Source organism: Rhinoderma darwinii, chromosome 12 (assembly GCF_050947455.1).
Source record: "Rhinoderma darwinii isolate aRhiDar2 chromosome 12, aRhiDar2.hap1, whole genome shotgun sequence".
In the NCBI taxonomy this organism is placed as follows: domain Eukaryota; kingdom Metazoa; phylum Chordata; class Amphibia; order Anura; family Rhinodermatidae; genus Rhinoderma; species Rhinoderma darwinii.
Window position 1 is genome coordinate 56,288,976 of NC_134698.1, and position 23,919 is coordinate 56,312,894.

The window sequence follows — 23,919 nt, forward strand, 5'->3', positions numbered from 1 at the left end:
GCTGCTTTCATTACTTTCCTGCTTACAAACTAATGGGGACTTCTGTATTTTGGGTGCAATTACTTTTTCGCCTGTTTTTGCTATTGGAGCATCAAAAATGTATTGGACTTTTCCAATCTCCTATGATTTGAAGAAGAATCCGTTTCTATTTAGGATCTACTTACTTTTCTCTATTTACTTTCTCTACTCGTAATTGCAATGCCTTAGCTGCTTGCAGAAGTTCACCAACTGCCTCCTTGACTGAATCTGGAAATGAAAGTTTTATAACTTTTGATGCATTGATATTAGACACAAATGAGATGTATAATGAAACAGTGGTCACAGGGATGTCAGATTATCAGAATTTATATTGGTTGTTACACTTACTGTACATACACATCAAAAACAGACATGCTTAGGCCCCATGCACATGACCATAATTTTGATCCGCAATTACGGATCCATTCATTTCTATGACCCATGGACACATTTCCGTATATTTAAGAGTAAGTGTCCGGGCCGTAGAAATTATCCGCAAAAAAATGAGACCTGTACTATTTTTTTAATTTGCGGACCGTGCTCCTTTACTTTATAATGGGAGAACGGCCCGTAAATGTGGGTGACAGTCCGTTGCTGTCCGTGTTTGTAATCAAGGGCCTTGCACGCATCTATGACCATGTGCATGAGGCCTAAGTCAGGGATACAACTGCAGGACTATTGGGTAAATTCTTGTTACTATGGCTTGAGACTTGGACTAGTAGACTTTCCAGACCACCAGGACTGGAATTTTACTGTATTGCATACTCAATTTATTGATAACCTATAGTTAAAATGAAACACTTTTGCCGTTCCTCTGTTATTCCAGTGGAGCCACATGACCTCGATACAGTAGTTATTTCAAGATGTGATCCTGGCTGCCATTGATAGCATGACAAAGTGATGGTGTCAACCAAAAAAATAACATGATTGGCCACCATCATCACATGTCTCACCCTAGACATCACATCAATCTGCTGTAATTCTAAAACCAGAATAGAATAGAAACACTTTATTCATCCCAGCGGGAAATTGTGTTACAGATTCACATAAAAGAACTTATAAACAATAATACACTTACAAATATATAAGCATATATAGCCAATAAATTAGCAGGTAAAAAAAAAATCTACCACCTCATCAATAACTAACAGAATTCATATAAATCTAGATGCATAAATTTGTATCCTCTATGCTATATAGATACCGCCTGAATTAGGATCGGCACTGGTGTCTGACCGTTTAGCGATCCTAATCCAGGCCTCATCAATAAGTAACCCACGTCTGATCACTAACTATACTACCTACCCATCATTAACAGAATCCACCTCCATCTCTTCTCGTCTGTGATTTATTGTAAAGGCCTATGGTAGATGGCAGAAAATAATGCCTATAGCACATGTATCACAACTGAACAAATCTGTGGCTGAAGGTACTGCCCTGAACCTTTTACCACTTCACCTAATAGATGAGTCACTCCTAACTATCACCTTGAACCTACACTACCGTTCAAAAGTTTGGGGTCACCCAGACAATTTTGTGTTTTCCATGAAAACTCACACTTATATTTATCAAATGAGTTGCAAAATGACTAGAAAATATAGTCAAGACATTGACAAGGTTAGAAATAATGATTTTTATTTCAAATAATAATTTTCTCCTTCAAACTTTGCTTTCGCCCAAGAATGCTCCATTTGCAGCAATTACAGCATTGCAGACCTTTGGCATTCTAGCTGTTAATTTGCTGAGGTAATCGGGAGAAATTTCACCCCATGCTTCCAGAAGCTCCTCCCACAAGTTGGATTGGCTTGATGGCCACTTCTTGCATACCATACGGTCAAGTTGCCCCCGCAACAGCTCTATGGGGTTGAGATCTGGTGACTGCGCTGGCCACTCCATTACAGATAGAATACCAGCTGCCTGCTTCTTCCCTAAATAGTTCTTGCATAATTTGGAGGTGCGCTTTGGGTCATTGTCCTGTTGTAGGATGAAATTGGCTCCAATCAAGCGCTGTCCACAGGGTATGGCATGGCGTTGCAAAATGGAGTGATATCCTTCCTTATTCAAAATCCCGTTTACCTTGTACAAATCTCCCACTTTACCAGCACCAAAGCAACCCCAGACCATCACATTACCTCCACCATGCTTGACAGATGGCGTCAGGCACTCTTCCAGCATCTTTCAGTTGTTCTGCGTCTCACAAATGTTCTTCTGTGTGATCCAAACACCTCAAACTTTGATTCGTCTGTCCATAACACTTTTTTCCAATCTTCCTCTGTCTAATGTCTGTGTGCTTTTGCCCATATTAATCTTTTCCTTTTATTAGCCACTCTCAGATATGGCTTTTTCTTTGCCACTCTGCCCTGAAGGCCAGCATCCCGGAGTCGCCTCTTCACTGTAGACGTTGACACTGGCGTTTTGCGGGTACTATTTAATGAAGCTGCCTGTTGAGGACCTGTGAGGAGTCTATTTCTCAAACTAGAGACTCTAATGTACTTGTCTTGTTGCTCAGTTGTGCAGCGGGGCCTACCACTTCTCTTTCTACTCTGGTTAGAGCCTGTTTGTGCTGTCCTCTGAAGGGAGTAGTACACACCGTTGTAGGAAATCTTCAGTTTCTTGGCAATTTCTCGCATGCAATAGCCTTCATTTCTAAGAACAAGAATAGACTGTCGAGGTTCACATGAAAGCTCTCTTTTTCTAGCCATTTTGAGAGTTTAATCGAACCCACAAATGTAATGCTCCAGATTCTCAACTGGCTCAAAGGAAGGTCAGTTTTATAGCTCCTCTAAACAGCAAAACTGTTTACAGCGGTGCTAACATAATTGCACAAGGGTTTTCAAGTGTTTTCTAATCATCCATTAGCCTTCTAACACAGTTAGCAAACACAATGTACCATTAGAACACTGGAGTGATGGTTGCTGGAAATGGGCCTCTATACACCTATGTAGATATTGCATTAAAAACCAGAGGTTTGCAGCTAGAATAGTCATTTAGCACATTAACAATGTATAGATTGTATTTCTGATTAATTTAATGTTATCTTCATTGAAAAAAACTGTGCTTTTCTTGCAAAAATAAGGAAATTTCGAAGTGACCCTAAACTTTTGAACAGTAGTGTAGATAGAGTCCGTAACTCCACTACATCATTAAAAGTAGCAAATGTACACCCCACAAGCTGCCCTGCCGCCTTAATTAGGTTTTCCCAACTTATTAGCATCTGCCTTCTTAATATTACTCCCCCAGCAAATAGCCCCATAAAAAAAATCATGCTAACAACCAGCGACTCAGAACATTGCAACATCTTATGACAGACATTAAAAGACCGCAACCTTGTTGTACCTTTTTTTTATACATCTCAGGGGCGTAGCTAGAGGGGGCAGGCGAGGCATGTGCCCTGGGCACAGCGCCTAAGGTGTGTGTGGGGGGGGGGGCTCACGCCAGGGCCGGCTGCCTCTCTGAGGGGGTGGAGACACCACTGAAACCAGCCATCACCACCCCCTCCTGCACTTTTATTGTACCTATGTCTTTCAACGACGCAAGCGTCGTTCAACCGCATCAGACCTGCTCATAAGAGAGCAGGTCTGATTGCCACCCGACGGTGCAGGAACGGGATTAAGGTGAGTATGTTACATTTTTTTTATCCTAATAAAAATGTGAGTGCCATTATCTACAGGGGTCGGCTCTATCTACAGGGGTGGGCCATATGTGGAGCACTATAGGGGGAGCTATATGTGAGGCACTATCTACAGGGGTGGTCTATATGTACGGCACTATTTTCAGAGGGGGCTATATGTGGGGCACTATTTTCAGGGGGGCTATATGTAGGGCACTACCTACAGGGGGGGCTATATGTGGTGCACTATCTACAGGGGGCTGTATGTGGGGCACTATCTACAGTGGGCTGTATGTGGGGCACTATCTACAGGGGGCTGTATGTGGGGCACTATCTACAAGGGGGTCTATGTAGGGAACTATCTACAGGGGACACTGTGGTTGTGTGGGACACAGTGCATGGCACTATTATATTTAGGGGCACAGTGTCTGGCACCATGAGAACTTAATCTTTGTCTATAGGTGCAGAAATGTTTGAAAAGTGGGAAGCTGAAGACATCTGAGCGGCAAACTGCAGAAATGTGCTGTGGCCGGGAGAAGTCCTCATAGAGGTCCGGACCGGATGGAGAAAAAAAGGAGAAAAGGAACAACTAGAATCTGACATCATCTGTGAGTCACTTAATGTAAATTTTTATTCTGCCTATAATCAGTACTGTAGTCACTGTATGATCTGCAGCGAGATGATGGGTGGTATGATTTTTTTTTAGAGAATTCGCATATCCCAGCATATCCTTTACATTGTTCAGGCCATGCTGGGAGATGTATACAATTTAGTGCAAACCTATACGGAAGGGGTTTCACTAAATTGAGCTGTATTTGTGCTTGTGTTGTATTTATGTACTGAGCTTGGTTCTGGTGTTGTATTTATGTACTGAGCTTGGTTCTTGTTTTGAATATATGTACTGAGCTTGGTTCTGGTGTTTTATATATGGACTGAGCTTAGTTCTGGTGTGGTATATATGGACTGAGCTTGGTTCAGGTGTTGTATATATTTAGTGAACTTTGTTCTGGTGTTGTGTATATATGGACTGAGCATGGTTCTGGTGTTGTATATATGGACTGAGCTTTGTTCTGGTACTGTGTGTGTGTGTGTGTGTGTGTGTGTGTGTGTGTATATGTATATATACTGTATGTGTGTATGTGTATATATATATATATATATATTGGGCTTGGTCCTGCTGCATATATGTATGAGCTTGGCTCTGGTGCTGTGTATATATACCAAGCTTGGGTCTGGTGCTGTATATATGTACTGAGCTTGGTTCTGGGGCTGTATATATGTACTGAGCTTGGTTCTGGTGTTGTATATATGTACTGAGCTTGGTTCTGGTGTTTTATATATGGACTGAGCTTAGTTCTGGTGTGGTATATATGGACTGAGCTTGGTTCAGGTGTTGTATATATGTAGTGAACTTGGTTCTGGTGTTGTATATATGGACTGAGCTTGGTTCTGGTGTTGTATATATGGACTGAGCTTTGTTCTGGTACTGTGTGTGTGTGTGTGTGTGTGTGTGTATATGTATATATACTGTATGTGTGTGTGTGTGTGTGTGTGTGTATATATATATATATATATATATATATATATATATATATATATATATATATATATATATATATATTGGGCTTGGTTCTGCTGCATATATGTATGAGCTTTGCTCTGGTGCTGTGTATATATACCAAGCTTGGGTCTGGTGCTGTATATATGTACTGAGCTTGGTTCTGGTGTTGTATATATGTACTGAGCTTGGTTCTGGTGTTTTATATATGGACTGAGCTTAGTTCTGGTGTGGTATATATGGACTGAGCTTGGTTCAGGTGTTGTATATATGTAGTGAGCTTGGTTCTGGTGTTGTATATATGGACTGAGCTTTGTTCTGGTACTGTGTTTGTGTATATGTATATATACTGTATGTGTATATATATATATATATATATATATATATATTGGGCTTGGTTCTGCTGCATATATGTATAAGCTTTGCTTTGGTGCTGTGTATATATATCAAGCTTGGGTCTGGTGCTGTATATATGTACTGAGCTTGGTTCTGGGGCTGTATATATGTACTGAGCTTAATTCTTGTGCTGTACATATGTACTGAGCTTGGGTCTGGTGATGTATATATGTACTGAGCTTGCTTCTGAGGCTGTATATATGTACTAAGCTTTGTTCTGGTGCTGTATTTATGTACTGAGACACACCCTATTGACAAGCGGAATGGCAAATCCAATTGTCTCTTGATTTATACATTTTCAGGAGGAATAACAAAGGAATGCCATAATGTAAAGTCTAAAATAGATATGTCAGTAGAGCGGACAGGTCTTTATCTTGATTAAAATAAGTAATAAACATACCGTATTTAAAGAGAATCTCCCACAGCAAGTGTTGTACTTAGTCCCGCGGACTCTCTAATGAATAATTGTTTAGTCCTGTCATTTTGTAAGCAGCCCAGGGCATGTTCACCTTTCTTGATTAATGTATATACTTGTGCTTATGCTTCGGCGTATATAATGCCTTCCAATTTAACAGCTTTAAGTGACACCTTTGTTAAGAAGATTAAGCGCTGTCAGCATGTTACTTACTTAGGGTCATGTTATGTGGCAGTAACTTAGGACCATATGAGCTTTGCACTTCATTGACAATTCTTTGCAATGTCTCTGCATAGTGTACACAGTCAAAATGCAGGATAACATCATCAGCAAGACGCAGGGCTATTTCACCCCACAACCTTGCAACAGCCTGATGGTAGCGGAAACCTTGGTCCATAAGGCGAGAAACCAGATCCACCGTTTCATAAACAGAATGATACATGGGGTATGAAGATAAGGAATACTTCTGAAAAGAGAAATATTCTATGCATTGGACAGTCAAATACAAGTTCCGATTCTTATCTATGTGTCTGGTGGTAAAACAATTGACCATAAATTTCTTTAACTGGAAAGTTGTCAGACATACCATATGTAGTTTTTACATAAAAGGCTTTTATGGCATATGGTCTACCAAAAATCTTGAGGTTGGGGTATACAGGTTCTGTACCCGGTGAAGAGGTGGCCATGCATGCATGATCTGTCTCCACTAAAGTTAATGCAAAGATGTGGAAACATCCAACTGAGTGTTTTCAAGTGTTTTTGGGCTTTAATGCAGAGTGACCACAGACACATGGCCACTTCTCCGCTGAGGTACATGCACCCCATTCTAGTCAACATACCAGAAGTCTTTTTTATGAGAAAACTCTTTAAAAAAATCAGTTTCCAATTTATAGCAGGGTAGTACTATGATTAGAACATGTTTCCATATTAATAAATTCTAGACTATAAATCATACAATATGGTTGATCAACAACAAGAAACAAGGAAATGATGTTAAATAGAGAACTTCCACAAAATTTTTAAAATTGGCCATGTCGTCTATATGATAAAACATTTCTAGTCGACTGCGCTATTAATTGCGTCAAGAAAAACTGAACCCTGTCGCAATGGTGACAAATGGAAACCTTTAGCAACGTTTCCATCTCCAGGGAGATCAATGGTGAGGGAAACGGAAGCTGAGGTTCCGGTTTGCCGTTCCATTGAGGGGTTATCCAACAGAAACCTTTGACGGAACCCCTCAACGGAAGATTAGCGGTGATGTGAACACAGCCAAACACATGTTGTAGGCTTAGATACAGGGCCCATGTGCATGTGTAATACTGTTTGTTGGACCCTGTGTCTAAGCATAAGGTAGGCTTAGATACAGGGTACAGCAGACCGTAATCTTATACAGTATAAGATTACTGTCTGCTGGGGCCTTGTATCTAAGCCTACCACGTGGTAGGCTAAAAGGGGTTGTCCAGTTCCTAAACATTGATGGTCTATCCTCAGGATAGGCCATAAATAGCTTATGGGTCGGGGTCCGATTCCCGGGACCCCCACCAATCAGCTATTTTGAAGGGGGTGCAGAGCTCATTTCCCATACTTGCTCACACTGTGAATCGCTGACACGTCCGTGTCTGCGATTCCCAGTGTAAGAAAGTGAACGGAATGAAGGGGAAGTAGCGCTTGTACGAGCACTGCATCTCCTTCAAAACAGCTGATTGGCGGGGGTCCTGGGAGTTGGACCCCGACCCATCAGCTCCAGCAAATAGTAATATTAAACTTAACCTCCTTCAGCCGCATCAGATGTCCTGACTCCATCCAGGGTCGGGATGTTGTGAGCAGCGCATAGCGTTGCGACGTCATGCGCTGTGCACAGCACGGTGATGTCAGGACCGCCGCTGCGCTCCGTAAGGAGGAGTGTAAGTACTGTCAGTTACTATAGTAACGGGGGCCCGTGTAGTTTATTACATAGGCCCAAGTTACTATAGTAACTTTTCATTGATGTAGTGCGGGGGGCCGCGGGCTCCCCTGGCTTCGGGGCCTGGTCGCAATTGCGACCACTGCGACCCCTATAGTTATGCCACTGGCACTTAGCCAAGAGCTTCTGTCCCTTAGTTCCAGCAAAGTGGGGGCTTTTACACCCGCAGCTCCAACGATCCAAACTTCTGACATGTCACTTTAAAGTTTTGCAAAACTTCAGCAGTTACCTTTTAACTATTCCAGTTGTGTAACTGCATTTATATTTTTTTGCATTGACTATGCATAAAATAATGATTCTTTGTGTATTTGTTTGCACAATACCTGGTCGTAGCTATATCTCACATCTGCTGCAGATACTCCAAGAATTTGTAGAAATGTTGAGTAGTCACTTCCTGAACCCAAGTCCCCCACACTGTAAAACCCAAATACAATTTTAAAGACAAACTGAAAATAGTATGTAGTATACAAGTGCCATTGGGTATTGTGTGTATCCAAGAATTTGCAACTCCTACACTGAAATTCTGATTTAAAAAACAAAAACAAAAAAAACACCTACAAGAAATAAGTGCTACTCAAACTTACATTACAGAAATGTCATTCTTATTGATATGTTAAAATATAAGTAGAAAAATTAGACCTACAAGACATGACCAGGATACCATCCAAAGGTAACGCAAACATAAATAAATAGAAGACATGAAACCCCAGATAAGCAGCAACACTTAAGCGCTATGCTATAAAGTGCAGTAGTGCTATAGTAATGTACTATAAAAATAAACATGTCAGAGCTATACTGTAGAAAGTTACAGACCATATCACAAAGAGCTGGAATCGTGTCTATCCTGAAGAGCTTTTCGGCATCAAGCCTCTGTCTGGCTTATAAAGGCTTTATGCCAAAATGCTCACCTGGGTGGATGCCATTCCAGAGGTCGAGATCCAGAGGCATAAAGTTGTGGGTCATCTTTTTTTATTTTTTTTGCGCCATTGCTGAAGCATATTTTAAGGGCAAATGCGCATAACCAGCCAATAGTTGCATATGATTGTATATAAGAAATAACATTTCTATTTTTTGTACAATACAGTTCTACCCACAAAAAAACAGGCTATTTACATACCGTGGAACGTTTGGATCATGTAGTGATGGTTGACTCTTCAGCCATGTGTCATATACAGACCTGCGTCCTGCTCGTACCTCATCTGGATTAGGGTTTTCTATCTATGTAGACAAACACAATTCTTTGGATTAATGTTGAGTTTTGTTCTGTTTGACATTGACTGGCTGGCAACATGTACAGGCCAAGATGGCCCTACAAATTACTTTCCAGGCCTTATTAAAAATACTCATATATTCATATAAAACACAAAGCATAACCGTGATCAACATCTACATAGCATATACAGTTTGCCAATAAAATGTCCAAAACTTGGAAAACACGCCATTCACAGCCAGTAACATGCTTCCGGCCCAGACTTTCTAGGTAGCATTAACGGATAATGTAAGTATTTGAAAAAGTAAACCTAAAATGATACAAAAATGAGAGATAGGACATGGAGTCAAAAGTGGAAAAAGTCTATGCAACCAGGAGTCCTCGCTGAGCCCTCTTGGCACTCCTGAATGGCCTCGCAGGCTCAGGCATCTTCATTTTTATGGAAGGCATGTAATGCAATGGGGTTGTCTTCTGCTGGACCTTTTGATTTCCTCATGGACCCCTCAGTCCTCGGATGGGCCAATCTAACCCTGTCCTTTACTATAAATCTTTAATTAGGAAGTTGTGTATCACAACCCCTTACAATCTCCTTAAACATGTGTAACATTCTTATCAATTTGAATTATAACAATGGCAGAGATGGAAAACTAATGACCCATGCCCTTTAAGCATGTGATAAAATATTCTGATGACCTATTATATAATAAACTGTTTAGATTTCTGTTGGGAACCACTGGGTGACGCTTTGCTGTTCAGGTCAGTCATGGTCATTACTAATCGATCATCTCAGCTAGAGATCATTCCAAAGTCCAGGTTAGTGTGATGTGGCATTTAGCATACAGTATTTTCATGCTGTGAATCCTTAACAATTACAAAAGGTCAGAAATTGTAGTATAATTGTATGCAAACATGAAACTTTATATTTAAAAAAATAATAATATTAAAATAAGACAAATTTACATTTTGAAATATTTTTTATTACAAACCACGTAGAAGGGTTATATGAGATTATAAAAAAGGTCTGCTTCTTTTTCCGAAATAGTGCCACTCTAAGGCTGGGTTCACATTAGCGTTGGGCTTCCTTTCATGGGTTCCGTTAGACCTTCCCTTCGGAGGAACCCATGAACGGAAAGCTAAACGGAAACCATTGTTTCTGTTTGCATTACCATTGATTCCACTGGTAATGCTTCCTTTGCAATTGGTTTCCGTTTGTTTCCTTTCCGTAAGGTTTCCGTTTTTTTAAGCAGAAACAATAGCACAGTCGACATTGCTTTTGCATTACCATTAATCAATGGTAATGCAAACGAAAGCTATGGTTTCCAATTTGGCTTTCCATTCATGGGTTCCTCTGACGGAAAGGTCTAATGGAACCCATTAACAGAAGGCAGACACTGATGTGAACAGGCCCTTAGTCCTCAATCTGAAGCATCTTTATTAAGTAAATTTATTAAGATAATAATAATAATAATAATAATATAAACCCTTTATATAGAGCCAACATTCTACAGCGCTTTACAATTGGCAAAGTAACATGACAAATAATATATGTAGGCAACGTTTTGACGTCATTGCGCCGCCTGCATCTCAAGAAAAGCGTCAAATGGCACTGTCAATTGTATCTATTTCCTAAGGATGCAGACACAATGGAGTCCTATAATATGTAAGGGCCTTCCGTCATTTGTCACAGGGGGAGTTTCCGGGAAACTTCCGGGTTTGCGTTTGCCACTGCCACCGTTGCTGACAAAGAGGACCTTTAGTCCTGTTTTTGGCTGAAGAGCAGGACAAGCATGTTTTATCCGTCTCCATAGAGTTGAATCTGAAATAACCAAATGCACTCGTCGGGATATTTTTGACAGCCCAATTCACTGTCTTCAAGTCAGGTTATGAAAGTAAAAAAAGTGGTTATTGTGAGACAACCCTTTTTAAAGGAGAAGATTTAATTAAAATGGAAAAGAAATCATAGGGACATATTTTTTCATAGAAACCAGAACCAGCTTTTATTTCTCTACTTAAGGTAAGAAAATTAATTTAAAAAATCTGGTTACTTGCAGTGAAGTTCAGTGTCCTTGTGGTAACAATGAGCTGGCAGAGTACAGGAACAATAAAGAGGTTGTATCATCAAGACAACACTGTCTCTAAAAATAGCCACCCCAGTGGTCTAGTGATTGCCCAAGGCCTGGCTCACAAAACCCACGGAAATCGTCTGCTATTACCATGGGAAGTCTTCTCCGGCCACACATTTCACCTTCAGGACAGATGAAGTATTACATGGTGCTCATTCAAATTAATTCACAACCATGTAATAAATTGCTGGGCCGAGTCCATCAACCCTCAATAGTATCTTCATAGAAAGCATATATACTGTAACATGGCATAAAGATCAGGAAATTCCTAGAGAGAGAGATATTTGCCCAGCAGTAAATTCACCTGTTTAAAAGGCAATAGGGTACCTGCAATATTTAGGGTTTGTGGATATTCACATCATATCCGAAAAATCATGTGCACATTGCTTATTGTAGAGAGGCATTATTGCTCCCCAAGACTAGCTCTTCATCCTGGGTGGACCCGTCTTGGTAAATAAAAGGAGTCTAACAGTTGTCATGAAAACGTTTGACTAGCCCTTTAGTACATACGAAATCACGGACATACCGAGCAGAAATGCTTTAACCAAATTGTAATTGCTATTGTACTTTTCCGATTGATGTACCTTTTTGGCTGCTGCAAACAGAAGTTTATGCAGGATGGGAGTAGCAAGTGCACGGAGGGTGGAATTTCCTGTAAGGAAGAGATTTCATCATAAATCAAGAAGTGTTTTCACAAGAACAAATAATGTCAAGACTAAGATAAACACAACCTTAATGTTAATAGAATGAAGCTATGACAGCATGGCGTTCTAGGCATAGGTAATGTTATCTTTATCTAAGGCATTTTAAGAAGCCATAGGAAAAAATCTGCAGAATCGTTCAATAATGTATTTGATTTTCTTTTCAACTCCCAAACGCCAACATGATTCCAGAAAGAATTGTAAAATAGATGAGGTCACTGCATAATGTTAAACCTCTTCAGTAGGCAGCATTCAGTCTGCCAGTTTTGTTCTTTCTCAGCCTGTAAAATCCTACATTATCTGCTATTTGCTCCATTACTTACCATCTGCTGTGAGATAGAAGCAATTCTGCAAGTCAGAATAGCCAGTTGAATGTATTTTTGCCCCATAATGAATTTCCTATTTGATGTCTCCTTCTAGAATTGTACATTTTGATCATTCATTCATTCATTCATCCATCCAAATGCAGAAACAAAAGTGTCATATGGAGACATTACACCCTTTTAGAAATAATTTGAGGGCTGACATGGTATTTCTTGTCCTGGTCGCCACTGCTCTGTTCTCTCTGACGGGGTCGGGATTCCATAAAGCACATGCATAGTCTTTGCACCCATTCAACCAATCATACTAGAGGGGTTTTCCCATCAGCGACAGCACAGACGGCTGACACACAGGACGAGAATGCTCGTCCTAATGCGCCAAGTACACGCCGCTCAGGACGAGCATTCTCATCCTGTGTCGGCAACCAGTTAAACTGCAAATGAAACCTGAGATCACTGTTGTAGGCAATCCCTTCCCTCTGTACCATCCTCACTGTAATGTCCCTATAGTGAGCACAGTATACAGGGAATATTTGGAAATAAAAAGTGTATTCTGACCAACACTGCCCCGTGGTAAGGCCTCATTCACACGACAGGGTCCGAGGGTCGGCCGGGAAAATCGGCCGTTTTTGGCCGATTTTCCCGGCCGGTTTGCATCCGTTTTGCATCCGTTCCGATTCCGTTCCGGGCCGAGTTGCCGTTTTTACCGGCCGATTTGGACCCGATTTGCATCCGTTTTTTTCCCTGTCCGTTTTAAAATCGGATGAATTTAGCCCTTTGTAGATAATGCCACAGCCCCCCTGGTAGGTAATGCCACCCAGCCCCCTGTAGGTGATGCCACACAGCCCCCTGCAGGCGATGCCACACAGCCCCCTGCAGGCGATGCCACCCTGTCCCCTGCAGGTAATGCCACCCAGCCCCCTGTAGGTAATGCCATCAAGTCCCCTGTAGGTAATGCCACCAAGTCCCCTGTAGGTAATGCCACCAAGTCCCCTGTAGGTAATGCCACCAAGTCCCCTGTAGGTGATGCCACCAAGCCCCCTGTAGGCGATGCCACACAGCCCCCTGTAGGCGATGCCACACAGCCCCCTGTAGGCGATGCCACACAGCCCCCTGTAGGCGATGCCACACAGCCCCCTGTAGGCGATGCCACACAGCCCCCTGTAGGCGATGCCACCCTGCCCCCTGTAGGCAATGCCACCCACCCTGCCCCCTGTAGGCGATGCCACCCACCCAGCCTCCTGTAGGCGATGCCACCCACCCTGCCCCCTGTAGGTGATGCCACCCACCATGCCACCTGTAGATGATGCCACCCTGCCCCCTGTAGGTTATGCCACCCTGCCCCCTGTAGGTGATGCCACCCTGCCCCCTGTAGGTGATGCCACCCTGCCCCCTGTAGGTGATGCCACCCTGCCCCCTGTAGGTGATGCCACACAGTCCCCTGTAGGTTGCACCCATCCCCCCCCCTTCCAGGAGAAGTCACTGACTTCAATGTCCATATATGGACAGTGTAGTCACTGACTTCTCCTGAAGAGGAATTCCCTGCCACAGGTCGGGAATTCCGCTTCAGAAGTGAGTGACGTCACTGTGTCCATATATGGACAGTGTAGTCACTCACTTCTCCTGTAGCGGAATCCCCGGCCATAGAGTCGGGGATTTCGCTGCAGAAGTGAGTGACTTCGCTGTGTCCATATATGGACAGTGTAGTCACTCACTTCTCCTGTAGCGGAATCCCCGGCCATAGAGTCGGGGATTCCGCTGCAGAAGTGAGTCACTTCGCTGTGTCCATATATGGACAGTGTAGTCACTCACTTCTCCTGTAGCGGAATCCCCAATCCCCAGCCGGGGATTGGGGATTCCGACTCCTACAGCGAGCAATAAAAGATCCTCCTCCTCACATGCACTCTGCACTGTGAGGAGGAGGAGGAGGAGAGAGAGTGCGCGAGCGACGGTAGACCCGGCCATCACTCGGAACACATTCCGGTGATGGCCGTGTATTACCCGGCCCCATAGACTTCTATGGGAGCCGGGCGGCCGGGCACCCGGCTGAAAATAGAGCATGTCCTATTTTTTGACGGGCGGTTTTCCCGTCCGTCAAAAAATCGGTCGTGTGAATAGCCCCATTAGGGGTCTATTATTCCTAATGCAGCCGGGTGCCGGCCGATTTATGAACGGCCGGCACCCGGCCGGGAATCCCTGTCGTGTGAATTCCGCCTAAGTCACGCTCCGACAAACCACGCCCTGTCAAAGTCCTTGAAAAAAATGTTCAAATATTGGCAACTGTGGGGAATATTTTTGTAGCTAAATATGCCAGAATTCTGTTTCGATTTGCACAAAAAAATGGCGTACGTGCCTTGCACCTGATTTATTATGTGTTCTAGACACTTTTAAAGAATGTCTACAAAAGGATGTGTAAGCTTAGCAAAGAGAGGGAAAGGCTTAATTTTGGCATGAAATATTGGTTGGAGGCAGGGGCGTAACTAGGAAAGACTTGGCCCCATAGCAAACTTTTGACTGGGGCCCCCCCTCCCCTGGGTGTCACACAAACCCTCCCCTTGTAGATAGTGCCTTTTTTACAGCCCCCCCTGTAGATAACGCCATACAGCGCCCCCCCCCTGTAGATAACGCCATACAGCCCCCCCTGTAGACTGTATGGCGTTATCTACAGGGGGGACTGTATGGCGTTATCTACAGGGGGGACTGTATGGCGTTATCTACAGAGGGGACTGTATGGCGTTATCTACAGGGGGGACTGTGTGGCATTATCTACAGGGGGGACTGTGTGGCGTTATCTACAGGGGGGACTGTGTGGCTTTATCTACAGGGGGGACTGTGTGGCGTTATCTACAGGGGGGACTGTATGGCGTTATCTACAGGGGGACTATGTGGCGTTATCTACAGGGGGGACGGTGTGGCGTTATCTACAGGGGGGACTGTATGGCGTTATCTACAGGGGGACTGTATGGCGTTATCTACAGGGGGACTGTATGGCGTTCTCTACAGAGGGGGCTGTATGGCGCTAACGCCATACAGCCCCCACTGTAGAGAACGCCATACAACCCCCCCTGTAGAGAACGCCATACAGCCCCCCCTGTAGGGAACGCCATACAGCCCCCCCTGTAGGGAACGCCATACAGCCCCCCCTGTAGGGAACGCCATACAGCTCCCCCCCCTGTAGGGAACGCCATACAGCGCCCCCCCTGCAGGGAACGCCATACAGCGCCTCCCCCTGCAGGGAACGCCATACAGCGCACCCCCCCTCCAGGGAACGCCATACAGGTCACCCCCCCTCCCAGGGAACGACATACAGCGCACCCCCCCTGCAGGGAACGCCATACAATGCCCCCCCTGCAGGGAACGACATACAGCGCCCCCCTGCAGGGAACACCATACAGCGCCTCCCCCCCCTGCAGGGAACGCCATACAGTGCCCCCCTGCAGGGAACGCCATACAGCCCCCCCTGCAGGGAACGCCATACAGCGCCCCCCCCCTGTAGGGAACGCCATACAGCCCCCCCCCCCCAAAAAAATGCAACCTATAGTGTGTCCTACAAATAACATGCATCCCCTCTCCACAGGAGAGGGGATACATGTGTGATCGCTGGCAGCGATAGGGAGAACAGGGGACTGAAAGTCCCCTGAAGTTCTCCATGACTAACCTCTGACTTCCGGCGTCTGTGTCGGCAGCTCAATAAAAATGAAAGGAGCGCTGGTCACGCATGTGCACAAGCGCGACCGGCGCTCCATTCATTTCTACGGAGCTGCCGACACAGACCCTGGAAGTCCGAGGTTTGTGATGGAGAACTTCAGGTGACTTTCAGTCCCCCCTTCTCCCTATCAATGCCAGCGATCACACATGTATCCCCTATCCTGTGGATAGGGGATACATGTCTTTTGTTTAATGGCAGAGCGGGGAGATACCTCCCTGCTCTGCCGTAGTGTTCAATGGCGTCCCGCTGTAGCAGCCATAGCGGCTGCGAGCGGAGCCTGCAGTCGCTACAGCTGCTACGGCGGTAGTTACGCCACTGGTTGGAGGTAAGCCAACCAAGAGATAGTGCAAGGAAGAGACAAGTATCTCATGTCTAGCAAAATGCGCCAAGTTTATCATACAGCATGTAACACTGGAATAAATTTGGCACATCTTCTGCCTGGATGCTCTCGTTTTAATATGTCTAAGTTTAAGACCGTAATAATAAATCTGCCCCAATGTGTCCAGAACACACACCCCATTTGGAGATAACTTTGAAGCTGATCACTTGCACAAGGGTCTAACCTGGTTAGTAATAACATATTGATGATATTCATGTGTATGCAATGATGACCACAAAGTTTAATGATGCAATTAAAATGATACATGTACATATTCTGTATAGATGGAGTGTGGGAAATTAATTATTTAGGATTTTAAAAGGGCCGTGAACTGTTGTTATGGCTTGAAATGTAGTGCTACTGTCTGCTTGTTACCAGAAGAATTTGACTCCAGAATAATGCTATGTTCCCTAAAGGGATAGAAGTTGAGGATGAATAATGTAATAAAGAAAAATATGTTCATAATGTTGATCACTGGATTCAGAATACAGAACAAAGTGTAACATAAAAAGGAGCTTTTCAAAGCAGATTGATCATTATAAATAGCATACATGATCATTAAAGCAGAAGGTCAAAGCATTCCATTTCTATATATGAAGTGGTTATCCCTGAGATATACAAAGTTCTTAAAATACAATATTGAGCTTAATGTATTCCTATAACCCCTCACAATCACAAGCAGAAATGCATTATTGGAACACATAGCTATTCCAATGCATAAAAATAATAACAATTTACAGTATAAATCCTATTGTAGGGATTTATAAAATCCAAGTAAATACAATTTTTTTTTTTAATTAAATAGTTATTTATTATATATCATAAAAAAGTAAACAAGATATACAATATTTAAGTTACAACCCGTAAGATAAATCTAAAGCATAATTTAAGGTGCTTGGTATAATTTTTCAGGGAAATAAAAGGTTTGTGCTTCTCCAAATAAATATACACCTGGAAACGCAGAAAAGGAGAGCTCACAAAGAAACGTCAACAAAAAAGTTATGGTTCTAGGAATGCAGAGAGGCAAAATTGTTAAAAAAAAAACGCTGTCCTCAAGGCCAAAATTCGCTGCGTCCTTTAGGGGTTAATGAGTTTCATATTATTCAGAATATAATGGCAAATATTTAAGACATATTTTATGTGGAAATGAGATATTGTAATTTGCAATATAATAAGATAGAATAATGCATACATGGAAATGTTCAGATTCTTTACTAAAAATCGATCTGATAAATTACAATTCATTAAACCCTTGGCGCAAAATTCTGTACATTTACAGCGCTAGCGCTACGTATTTAGAACACCGTTCCTTAAATGTACAGCACAGGGATGTTGGGGGCACATGAGCTGTGCCCGAACTATCCGAACCGGGTGTCATATGTGTATTTCAGCTGACAATCTGCCGCAATGGCTGGAAGCGGAGACAACCCTGATCCTGGCCGTTTAACCACTCTCCTTAATGCATCTATGCATCTAGGTGGTTAGACAGAAGGAGGGGGCTCCCTCTGTCACCCCTTAAAGAGGCTCTGTCACCAGATTTTGCAACCCCTATCTGCTATTGCAGCAGATCGGCGCTGCAATGTAGATTACAGTAACGTTTTTATTTTTAAAAAACGAGCATTTTTGGCCAAGTTATGACCATTTTTGTATTTATGCAAATGAGGCTTGCAAAAGTCCAAGTGGGTGTGTTTAAAAGTAAAAGTCCAAGTGGGCGTGTATTATGTGCGTACATCGGGGCGTTTTTAATACTTTTACTAGCTGGGCGCTCTGATGAGAAGTATCATCCACTTCTCTTCAGAACGCCCAGCTTCTGGCAGTGCAGATCTGTGACGTCACTCACAGGTCCTGCATCGTGTCGGACACATCGGCACCAGAGGCTTCAGTTGATTCTGCAGCAGCCTCGGCGTTAGCAGGTAAGTCGATGTAGCTACTTACCTGCAAACGCTGATGCTGCTGCAGAATCAACTGTAGCCTCAGGTGCCGATGTGTCCTCGCTCGTCTGACACGATGCAGGACCTGTGAGTGACGTCACAGCGTGATCTGGCAGAAGCAGGGCGTTCTGAAGAGAAGTGGATGATACTACTCATCAGAACGCCCAGCTAGTAAAAGTATTAAAAACGCCCCGATGTACGCACATAATACACGCCCACTTGGACTTTTACTTTTAAACACACCCACTTGGACTTTTGCAAGCCTCATTTGCATAAATACAAAAATGGTCATAACTTGGCCAAAAATGCTCGTTTTTTAAAAATAAAAACGTTACTGTAATCTACATTGCAGCGCCTATCTGCTGCAATGGCAGATAGGGGTTGCAAAACCTGGTGACAGAGCCTCTTTAACATGATTGTGGACAACCTTGGGTTGCCATTGCAGCCAGGGGCCTAAAGTAGGCACCTAGGTCTGCCTTATTTGTCTGCAGAAGTATTGCAGTGTATTATGTAAGCAATCACACAATCGCATGGTGAGTTCCCCTAGTGGGACTAAAAGCAATGTTAAAGATGCATAAAATGTTCAAAACTATTGTGCAAAAGTAGTAAAATCTGAAAAAAAACCAACTATATTAATTTGGTGTTACCGTAATCGTACTAACCCAAAGAATAAAGTTATTTAGAACACATGCTGAACACCATAAAAACAAAACCCAAAAAACATACCCCCAAAAAAGTAATAATAGTTTTTCAATACAATACATGTACCCCAAAATGGTGCCTTCAAAAATACAACTTGTTTCACAAATAACAAGACCTCAAACGGCTACAATAATGCAAACGTTAAAAAGGCTCTCAGAACACAATGATGAAAAACAGCCACACCCCGAGAAACCATACCCTTACAACGTACTTCTTGTAGCCAAAATGGCACAAAAAAATGTTGTGCAGTTTGACCAATTGGAGCTCTGAAAGAATACAGACTTATGAGTCCGGCTTATACATTAGGGGATTGCTCCCCACGCCCTTCAGGCCGGTGATTGACTAGCTGCTGTGTATACATGTATGTGTGGCAGCCCGTCAGTCACCCAAGAGAGCGCTCTACCTTCATAACTGTGTGTCAGGTGTTTTTGTGCCAATTTGACTACTAGGATTATGGACCTTCAGCTGTAATATTATACCCTAGGGCAGCATATGAACTGACCCGTTTGCGTTAAGGTCCAAAATAGCTGCGTCCTTAAGGGGTTAATATACAATCAACTAAACATGGTTATTGCCTAAATATAATAATGCCAATTTATGTGGAGACAGCAAGTCCATGCTTTACACTGCCAGTACACGATGCGGCCGAAGCACACAGTATTTGTGTTTTCACCTGTACTTTGGCAATTTGCAGTAAACTGTGAGCATTTTTGCTGCACAGTTCTTAGTCGCGCGGCAAATACCGAAGCGCAGCAACATTGTGTATGGGGCACCCTAAAGGGGTTGTAGTTGTATAAGATTAGATATTCGGGTCTGCTTGTTTGAACAAACAGTGACGCTCTTCCGCATGGGCTGTCTGGTACTCACTTGAATGTGGATGAACTGCAATATCAGACATGGCCCATAAAGCAAGGATCACAGTTTTTGGCTCTGTTTTTTTTTTTTTTAGCCAAGGCCAGTAGTAGATCTAAAGTGAAACAAAGATAGGAAAGGAGATGCATCTGTCCGTTCTTTATGTGTCCACTCCTGTGTTTGGATCTGTTTTTTTGAGCCAAGCATTGCACCAAAAACTGCTTCAAAACTGTGTGTGTGTGGTGGTGCGATTTCTTCAAAGAAGCAGACTATTTTTTTTTTTTTTCCAATCTTTTACAGCCCCTAGACCTGCTGTCTCATCATAAATACAAATTATTCTATTTAGGCCACAATATACAATCAAACGTGTTTGACACATGAAAGATGCAGCTATTACAAAGACATGGCTACTTTCTCCAAAAAACAGTGCCACACTTATCCACAGGATTTGTGTGGGATTGCAACTTAGCCCAAATCACTTCAACAGGACAGAAGTGTGCACACCTCACAACTTTCTACTTTTTCTTCCTCTTTCCACCTTAAGACCTAGGAAATAGATCAGCATTAATAAAATTCCTATATTTCTCCACAAACTGAACTCTGAACAGCTTGTATATTATGCCATAATTTGGAGCAATTGAATCTTAACCGGTTAAGGACTAGGCTGTTTTACAGCTAAATGACCAGAGCAAATTTCACAATTTTGCTATGCGCTTCTTTAGATGACTATAACGCTGCAGGTGAATAAAGTTCATCTTTGAATTTTACACTCTTTTTAAAGGACAGATAGGGCTTTGTTTTAGTGGCATTTGTCAGTATATATCATTTTTATTTTTTTCTCTAAAGTGGGCAAAATTGGAAAAAAATGCAAGAATTTAGCAAATGCGTCAGTTTAGGCTAGCATTTTTCACACACGGTATAGTCCACGGACAAAATTCATCTCCTTTCACATTCTTCCACTTCTCCCGTGCATGGGGATACCAAATATGTGTGCCTTATTCGCTGTGCGGGCATGTGCCAGGGCTTGGCATAAAAGGAGGCTTTTTGGCCTTTTAGGTCCAGGAATTTTGCATTTGATTTTAGAGCCGCATACTGTTTTCTGGGGGGCCTAATGCTGCTGAAACATTAGAAACACCCCATAAATGACTTCATTCACACAAGTAGACCCCACAAGGTTTTCTTCAAGGGGTTTATCATATTTTTAGACAGTCCAGTTTTCTTCTGAAAGTTTCTTGAATAAGATGGAACAAAATAAAATCAGCACTTTTTTTAGCAAATGCGTCAGTTTAGGCTAGTATTTTTCACACACGGTATAGACCACGGCCAAAATTCATCTCCTTTCACGTTCTTCCACTTCTCCCGTGCATGGGGATACCAAATATGTGTGCCTTATTCACTGTGCGGGCATGTGCCAGGGCTTGGCATAAAAGGAGGCTTTTTGGCCTTTTCGGTCCAGGAATTTTGCATTTGATTTTATAGCCGCATACTGTTTTCTGGGGGGCCTAATGCTGCTGAAACATTAGAAACACCCCATAAATGACTTCATTCACACAAGTAGACCCCACAAGGTTTTCTTCAAGGGGTTTATCATATTTTTAGACAGTCCAGTTTTCTTCTGAAAGTTTCTTGAATAAGATGGATCAAAATAAAATTAGCAATTTTTTAGCAAATGCGTCAGTTTATACCAGCATTTTTCACACACGGCATAGACCACGGTCAAAATTAATCTCCGTTCACATTCTGCCACTTCTCCCGTGCACGGGGATACCAAATATGTGGCCTTATTTATCACATAGAGATGTAGGAGGGCGGAGGATAGAAGAAGATTATTTCACATATCGCTTTTTTTCAAAGCTGGTTTTACAAAACTCAACAGAGTTTCTATAACACTTCCAAAATATCTGCTCTTGAAGCAGAAATCTCAAAATATTCATCTAGGGGTATAATGGGAATTTATTTTTTGGGGTTTTCTAAAATAAGAAATTGCAGGTTAATGCAAATGGACTCTCCAGCAGATGAACTTTAGAGAATATGCAAACATGACATCCACCCCCCACCCACCCATTCCCTCCCTCACCCTTGGAGTAAAATCATGGGAAAAATAAAAACGTAATGTAGGGCAAATATATTTTCAACAAATTAACTAAAATCTAATAATTCAGAACAGTGTGGTATTTTTTAAAACATGGCTCAATGCACAGGCCTGGTTGCGAGGGACATGAGGGACAGAAATATCGGGAATCTTTGCGGTGCCCGTCTTTTCTGCAGACGCGGCACTTTTTCTGAGGGTTGCTTCTGGTTGCTGTTGGGGGAATCCGACTGATGAAGTGTCTTTCAGTCAGTCGCGTGACATCCTCAGACTGGGGGCATTCTCGGGTGTCCTGAACATCAAAAATGAGGCCTTCAATAATTTTTTCCTGGAAATCCAGGTATGTATCTCTGCCTCTGTTTTTTTTGTAGAGCACAAATGAGTTCTGGATTGCCACCTGTAACAAATAAATGGCCACCTTTTTGTACCAGGTTTTAGTTTTGCGTTTTACTAAATAGGGCTGTAAAACCTGGTCGCTTAAATCCACCCCCCCCATGTACTTGTTATATTCGGACACGCTCACTGGTTTGTGCTTGTCCGATGTTGCCCCTCTTTCCCTCACTGCCACTGTTCCTGCGGTATGAATCGTGCTTAGCACATACACGTCTTTGCGATCCCTGAACTTGACCGCCAGCAATTCTTCAGATGCATAAGCACAGGAGTCCCCCTTTACCATGCGCTTCCCCACTAATTGCTGTGGAAAACCAATTCTGTTTTTGCGCATGGTACCACATGCCCCAGTCCTTGCAGCATGCAAATGCCTAAACAGGGGCACACTCGAATAAAAATTATCACAGTACAGGTGGTACCCCTTGTGAAGTAGAGGCTGCATTATCTCCCACACGATCTTACTGCTGGTGGAAAGATCAGGGGGGCATCCAGGAACATTTATTGTGCGGTCCCGCCCTTCATAAATCCTGAAGGCGGTGGTATATCCTGACCCGCTTTCACACAATTTGTAGAGCTTAACGCCATATCTTGCCCTTTTGGAAGGTAGATATTGGCGAAAGCTAAGTCTGCCATGAAAGTTGAGGAGGGATTCGTCCACACTTACATTCTGCTCAGGGGTGTAGAGTTGCAGAAATAAATTATTCAGGGAATTTATTAGCGGTCTTATTTTGAACAACCGATCCCGGTTTGCATCGGTACTTGGGGGGGCCTGTGCGTTGTCATTGAAGTGGAGGAACCTCATTATTGTCTCATAACGAGACCTGGGCATTACTGCAGAATATACTGGGGTGGCTTGGGCGGGTTTTGTTGACCAGTAAGACCTAATGGAGGGCTTTTTGACAATACCCATATTTAGGGTGAGCCCCAAAATTTTTTTTAATTCCTGCAAATTGGTGGGCGTCCAATCTCTGGCATGGGTGGATGAAGGTTTCTGCCTTATATATTGCGTGGCATATAAATTTGTTTCGTGGACAATCTGATTTAGGATGTCGTCCGTTATAAATAAATGGAAGTAATCCATTTGGACAAAATTTGTATTGTCCACGGTTATGCCAGGAGTGGCCGTAAATCCGTGGATTCTAGGCCCAAAAGATGGGGCAGGTGCCCATACAAGAGCCTGGACTGGAGGGACCAGGCTGTCCCGTGCTACAGCGCTACTTGGCCCTGCGCTTTCATGTTCTGCAGTTTCGACTGCATCAGGGACAACGTCCCCTGAAGATGAACCTGAAGTGACGCTGTCATCGTCACTACCTAAAACAGGTTCCATCTCGGACGCCATCTCTGATGCGGTCTCCGACTCAGACCACAGCATGGCGTATGCCTCCTCGGCGCTAAACAACTTCCTCGCCATAACGTCACTAACACTAACACTAACTAAACACATTTTTTTTTTTTTTTATTTTTTTTTATAAAACACACAAACTAACTGCTATATATATCTACACTACCGCTAACAAAAAAATAAACCGCTATTGCTATATATATTATATATA

General features: G+C 42.9%; 1 protein-coding gene across 1 annotated transcript in view; it reads right to left on the reverse strand.

The window, feature by feature from the left end:
* LOC142664435 (putative N-acetylated-alpha-linked acidic dipeptidase) overlaps positions 1-23,919 on the reverse strand; it is a 96,317-nt gene that overhangs the window by 18,526 nt on the left and 53,872 nt on the right. The window contains exons 6-10 of the mRNA XM_075843501.1: positions 11,878-11,945; positions 9,078-9,178; positions 8,284-8,374; positions 6,211-6,463; positions 165-246 (exon numbers count right to left, since the gene is read on the reverse strand). Coding sequence (XP_075699616.1) covers positions 165-246; positions 6,211-6,463; positions 8,284-8,374; positions 9,078-9,178; positions 11,878-11,945 — 595 coding nt within the window. The remainder of the gene's footprint in view (positions 1-164; positions 247-6,210; positions 6,464-8,283; positions 8,375-9,077; positions 9,179-11,877; positions 11,946-23,919) is intronic.